The sequence below is a fragment of the Trematomus bernacchii genome, unplaced genomic scaffold, assembly GCF_902827165.1.
Source record: "Trematomus bernacchii unplaced genomic scaffold, fTreBer1.1, whole genome shotgun sequence".
NCBI lineage: Eukaryota > Metazoa > Chordata > Actinopteri > Perciformes > Nototheniidae > Trematomus > Trematomus bernacchii.
In genome coordinates this window covers 2,603,544-2,609,800 of record NW_022987698.1, presented here as the reverse complement: position 1 = coordinate 2,609,800, position 6,257 = coordinate 2,603,544, and the positions used below count along the sequence as shown (strand labels likewise).

At 36.9% G+C, this 6,257-nt stretch overlaps 1 protein-coding gene across 1 annotated transcript; it reads left to right on the top strand.

The window, feature by feature from the left end:
• The first annotated feature begins 295 nt into the window (after positions 1-295).
• slc6a22.2 (solute carrier family 6 member 22, tandem duplicate 2) lies at positions 296-5,601 on the top strand. The gene is made up of 14 exons (XM_034139109.1): positions 296-491; positions 762-896; positions 1,240-1,380; positions 1,479-1,563; positions 1,637-1,769; positions 1,879-2,013; positions 2,282-2,385; positions 2,500-2,624; positions 2,717-2,829; positions 2,918-3,055; positions 3,349-3,451; positions 3,834-3,934; positions 4,497-4,667; positions 5,416-5,601. Exons 1-14 carry the CDS (start codon positions 296-298, stop codon positions 5,599-5,601), a joined length of 1,866 nt encoding a protein of 621 aa, XP_033995000.1.
• The last annotated feature ends 656 nt before the right edge of the window (positions 5,602-6,257 follow it).

Below are 6,257 nucleotides of genomic sequence, written 5' to 3'. Positions count from 1 at the left end.
ATCTGTAAACAGTATCTGTTCACCATGTGCACATTAGCATTGACATTGCAACACATACATATCTTTTAACTGTACTGCTGCGCCTACAGCCTCACAGAGCCTATTTTATATATATATATATATTTAAATAGAATATCTATTGTGTGGCAAGTGGGGTGCAGCTTATTTAACGCCTTGTTTGAAACCTGACAGTAGGCCTATTAAAGAGAAACCTTAGTATGTAAACATTTTTACTACAATGTAGTACAGCTTAATTTCTTACTAATATTCATTACCTGATTACTAAAAGGTTAAAATGGACCAATCGCAAAACTCACAGCTGAAACTAAATCTGATGACCCTTGGGACCAAACCAGACCCAACCCAATCCAAACCTCGGGAGAGGGAACAGTGGGACAGCAAGATTGAGTTCATCCTGGCAGTGGCCGGTAACATTGTTGGTCTGGGAAACGTCTGGAGGTTTCCTTACCTTTGCTACAAAAATGGAGGAGGTAAATCTTTATTGTTCCGGCCAGGTGTGCATCATGTGCAAATATTATGTTGTAGTCTGCCTTGGAAGGGATTATGACTAACTTCAGTTAATAATTGGTTTGTCAGAATTTAATTAAAGTGCTGCGTTAGAAACCCTACAACTCTGTCAGTACTTTTATAAAGTTACTATGATTTCTGAAGTGTCTTCTCACAACATCATTATTGAATGTTCTCAAAAGTATGAAATTGTTTCAATACTTTAACAACGATATCTCATTTTTATTTTAAAGGGGTTTTCTTCATACCTTATGTTTTGTTCTTGTTCACCTGTGGCATCCCACTCTTCTTCCTGGAGACATCTCTGGGCCAGTACACCAGTCAGGGTGGAATAACATGTTGGAGGAAAATATGCCCTCTTTTTGAAGGTACAAGTCTTCATAATGTTTGTAGCGAGATTTTATCAGCTTTGAGAATAAGAAAAACAACAGCATAATGACTAACTTCTAATGAATATTGTTGCATATGAATGCAGTTTGAAGGGCATTGTTTTTTTTGTCTTCAAGACTGGATAAAGTCAATTGATACTTTATTAGAATGCAACAAATAGATTGAATTCAAAAGCGCAATATTTGATTTTCTATTGAAATTAAAAAAATATGAATTAGAAAACATTGGAAATATTGTAAGGTACACCTACCTCTTATTTTTACTTGAGTAAAATACAAACATATTTTTCATGATATCACAATAACACGTCTCTCTCTGCAGGCTTAGGTTATGGAAGTCAAGTGGTTGTTTTGTACGGTGGGGTGTATTACATAATCATCCTGGCTTGGGCGTTTCTCTACCTGTTTTCATCCTTCACATCTGAGCTTCCATGGGCGAGCTGTCAAAACAGCTGGAACACAGGTATCACAACTTTATTTCCAGATATGACACATACAACTGTGTAAATAATCTACTTCCTTTATCAGTTTTCACAATCCATCTTATCCCTTCATTTTAAGATGCCTGTTTTGAGCATGGTCCCAATCAAACATCCTCTCTGCACCAGTTAGGACAAAGCACGTCTTCCGTTGTAGAGTTTTGGGAGTAAGTAGCATAAATGAAAACATCATAAAAGGGCAATTGTGTTCTTTATTTGTATTAATACACTTTGTTACAGGAGGAGAATCTTAGGCCTGTCCAGGGGAATTGATGAAATCGGTAATGTCAGATGGGACCTGGCCCTCTGTCTACTTCTTGCCTGGGTCTTGTGTTATTTCTGTGTCTGGAATGGAGTGAAGTCCACAGGAAAGGTACAGTACAATCTTAAAATGACATCTTTAATGTATGATCTAATTTATAGCCTGTTCTTAAAATATGTAATATGTAAAAGTAACAGACGATGTGTTGGTTCTGTCTTAGGTGGTCTACTTCACTGCCACATTTCCATATGTAATGCTGGTGGTGCTGCTTGTACGTGGTCTCACATTACCAGGGGCCAAAGAAGGAATCGTGTTCTACCTCTACCCAGACCCATCCCGCCTCGCTGATCCAGAGGTACGACCTCTCCCTGACCTTAACCAAGGGCTTCAATGTCTGAATATGATCACAAACAAGACCGAGAGTCTGCTAAAAGCTAAATTAGTCCCAGCCACAACAACTACTAGTCCCTTTTTTGAATTACTAACTTAACTTTAAAAGTATCTATGAACATATATTGTAGTGCAAGAGAGACATTTTGCAACAATTAAATTACACTACACTGTACACAGTGAACATTTAGAAGATTCTGCATTCTTGCATCTTTTCCAACCATATCCTTTAGGTATGGATGGATGCTGGTAGCCAAGTCTTCTACTCCTATGGAGTTTGCACAGGTGTTCTGACATCTTTAGGAAGTTACAACAAGTACAGTAACAACTGCTACAGGTATGCATTTCTCTCATCTGCACTGTCCATTCAATTCAAAATGTAATTCAGCTCTTACTGCAGTTCAGACCTTTAGAGCATAGGTTTACTAATGTTTTCATATTTCCTCCATAGAGACTGTGTCTACCTGTGCCTTTTAAACAGTTTAACCAGCTTTGTGGCTGGCTTTGCCATCTTTTCTGTGCTCGGTTTTATGGCAAAGGAGCAAGGTGTGGATATATCGATGGTGGCTGAATCAGGTATGGAGGATGGATAACTCTTGACAGAAACTCAGATTGTTACTGTTAGATTATTTATGAAAATGTGCCTTTTCTTTCCATGCACTGTGTAGGTCCAGGGTTGGCATTCATTGCTTATCCTCGGGCTGTGGCCCTGATGCCACTTCCCCAGCTCTGGGCTATTTTCTTCTTCGTTATGATCATCTTCTTAGGATTAGATAGTGAGGTAGGACTGCAAAGATCTTTTTCAATAATGAGATTCAAACACAATAATAAATGTTTTTGTGTTAATACATATATTTTATTTACCTTAGTTCGTATGTTTGGAGGCATTGGTCACTACCATCTCCGACATGTATCCGGACTTCTTTCAAAACAACTGTCGTCGTAAACTTCTCCTTCTCTGTATTTCTGTTGGAAGTTTCTTCATTGGCCTTCTGATGGTGACGGAGGTGAGTGGTGAAAACGTTTTCATCTTGATTCCCTGAATAAATTAACGCTACATCTACTTTACATAACTGTATAAATGCAGTTGTAAGTGTGAAGGTGTAGACATAAAATAAAGAGCAGATAACATAAAGGAAACCGTTTGTATCCATGTATCTTTGAACAGAGGATAATGAAGGGTTCTTTTCTGCTGTATGTGGTAAATACTAATACAATAACATATTAGACAAACACAAAGTGTGAATGATGCAATAACCACCCGCTTTGCCTTTTACTGAAGGACTCTTATATTTTGCAGGGAGGCTTTTATATTTTTCATCTGTTTGACTACTACGCCTGCAGTGGGATGACCCTCCTGCTTTTTGCTGTTCTTCAGTCTGTCTGTATTGGATGGGTTTATGGTAAGGAGAACATTTAACTCACACTGTTGGATCGCACATTTATAATCTCATGTTTTACAGACAAGTAGTTATTAATCCAGTCGTTCCACACCTAGGCGTAATGAGGGGTTGAAAGACAGTGAGAGTGTAGGAAGGAAAAAATAAATTGCACAGGAAAACATTACTGGTGTGGTTAACCTCTTTGTAACATAGTCATTGATTCATTTCAGGGGATCCACAACCCTCAAGTCTTATGTTTTGGAAACCCTGTTTTTTTAAAACTGATGTTTAATACAAGTTGGGATCCCACAGTTTCCTATCAAACTAACTATGTCAAATAGATTTGTGGGGCGTTATATACACTGATCCAACATGAGTAACATTTCTATATATTTTTTATCAGGTGCAGATCGCCATTATGATAATATAAAGGACATGATTGGATATCGGCCATGGTCCTACATGAAATATTGTTGGCAGTACATCACACCAGCTATCTGTGTAGTAAGTATTGGAGATGAGGGAATGCCTGCCTTGTAACATTGTTCATGCTTTACTAACAAGCAAATGTATTTGACAGCTGCCAGAGGCTTCTGTCCTAAAGGCAGTGCATGACCAGATGGAGACCAGTTTTAGATGGGGTATACTGTATTGCAACTCAAGACTTTTGATAATTAAATGCTTGGGTAATCTCTGTCATCACTGGCTTGTGTTTCCTAATGAAATATTTAATCATAAGACTATCTAAATACATCTTAGATATGTTCTCTTTAACTGTCACAATCTGCCAAAGAGACGACATATTCCTGTACTTCAAATGTCTATACTCTGAGATTAATCTGAAAGAAAACCAAAACATGAGTTACATCATGAATAAATGTTCAAAATACATGGGTCTCTGTGTATTCACCAGCTTCTGAATAATAGGAACCTCAGTTTCCATTGTAGGTTTTAAAATAATTAAAATAAACAATAGGCAACTGCAGATTTTAATGGCTGTGTTTCATACGAACATTTATTTTATGTTTTTTTACCTTCTCTTCTTTCACCTTGTGTTTTTTTTAAGTGCACATTTATCTTCTCCTTGGTCAAATATACTCCGCTGAAATTCAACAACACTTATGAATACCCCTGGTGGGGCTACACTATTGGAGGATTCTTTACGCTCTCTTCAACGCTCATGGTTCCTCTGTGGATGCTGTACGCTGTGAGTGTCACTCCAGGATCACTGAGACAGGTACTGTCACACGTTGTTACTGTCATGTTACTGTTACTTATCAGACAATAGTTTTACAAATAAAAACCAATTGACATGAAGTATGGATTAGTTTTGAAAACATTCACTTTAGGGTCTGTAACATGATCATTTTGGGGGCGGCCCTTGCCACCCCAGGCCACCCCTCGGACCCTGGCCCTGTAACTAAGTAATTGGATTAATGGAGGAACGATTTTTATCCTTACATTGACATAGAAACTGTATTGTACTTATCGATGACATCTGGCTTACACTCGTTCTGCTTAAAGAATATTAGTAATAGTAGGTACTGGCAAAAATAGGACTCCTGTGATGGTGCTGAAATGGGTTTACTGCATGAAAGAAAGGGAATCTGGGAAAATGTGGAGCTAAATCTCACCACTTGTGAAATTCATGTAGATAAAGAAGTTGTGTTGAAGGCACCAAACTTATAGTTGCTATTTAGTGACTATTCACTTAATAGCATTCACATATTGTTAAAATGTGGTGGTTTGAAAAAAAAAGATTCAAAAAGTTAGAGGTTTCTATTTGATTTTGTAATGAAAATATTACAGCAATAAGTCATAAGTAATGTATTGTATTATATTGTATTTGTTTTTGATTTTGTACCCATAACTGGCTTTTTTTCTTTCTTATGGGTTTACGTGATTATACTTTTATAATTATTATTCCACCAAAGTTAACATACTTTATACTTTAATGGTAAACTGTCATTTCTTTCTCCACACAGAGACTGACAGTTCTGTGCACTCCAGCTAAGGACTTACCTACTGAAACGTTAAAGAAGGCAGTAAATAAAGAAGCCTTTGAGACTTTCACAGGCTTGTACACACTGAGCCAATCAGAAAGTTCAGACGACAAAGGGGAAACGAATCAGAGGTCCTCCATCATCTACACTGCATGTATAACGTACTGAAATTAAACAATAATCCTGATGAGTGCGGATCCTAAACCGTTTTCAAGTTAGCAATAACTGCCACAAATCAGGAGTCATGCCAACATATTACAGTGTTGTAGAGTCTCTCTTCAGGCTGTGAATGTACCTATTCAACACATTTCTGTAGCGTGTGTGTGTGGAGAATGTAATTCAGAATTTATGTCACAGATGTTTTTTGGTAATCACATTGTAAAAACGCCCTAAATGACTACAGGTTGCATTATTATTGTTACTTGGGAATAGGAAGTCTTGGAAAGGGAGTTTTAAAAATAACATTGAGCTTAAAAAAAATTCTTTGACCATACACAGTGTTTGTTCAAAGACACGTTACCCTTGTGTATTTTGGTTTCCAGTGTATTAATTCATTTAATTTATTGATACTAAATACTAAAACTCTATTAAATAGTTTTTGATTTGAATGCTTGTTTTTGAGTGTTTAATACATAACTAAAAGATTCATACAATATGGTTTTTCAGGAACAGACCAGAAGAAGCCAAAGAGAGCATTTTAATAAATGTGACTATGTGTGTAAATTACTGATAAACTTACTTAAAACTTTAATAAATGCGAATGTACTGTAAGGTGAGCATAACACTTTACAATGCATCGTTGTAATGCAGCATAACAAACCACA

Bases quoted from the DNA above. Each gene is read 5' to 3' on its own strand.
- slc6a22.2 (XM_034139109.1), top strand. From the start codon at position 296: ATGGACCAATCGCAAAACTCACAGCTGAAACTAAATCTGATGACCCTT. The intron at 1,770-1,878 runs GTACAGTACAAT...GTTCTGTCTTAG, and splicing joins GAGTGAAGTCCACAGGAAAG to GTGGTCTACTTCACTGCCAC. The intron at 3,935-4,496 runs GTAAGTATTGGA...GTTTTTTTTAAG, and splicing joins TCACACCAGCTATCTGTGTA to TGCACATTTATCTTCTCCTT.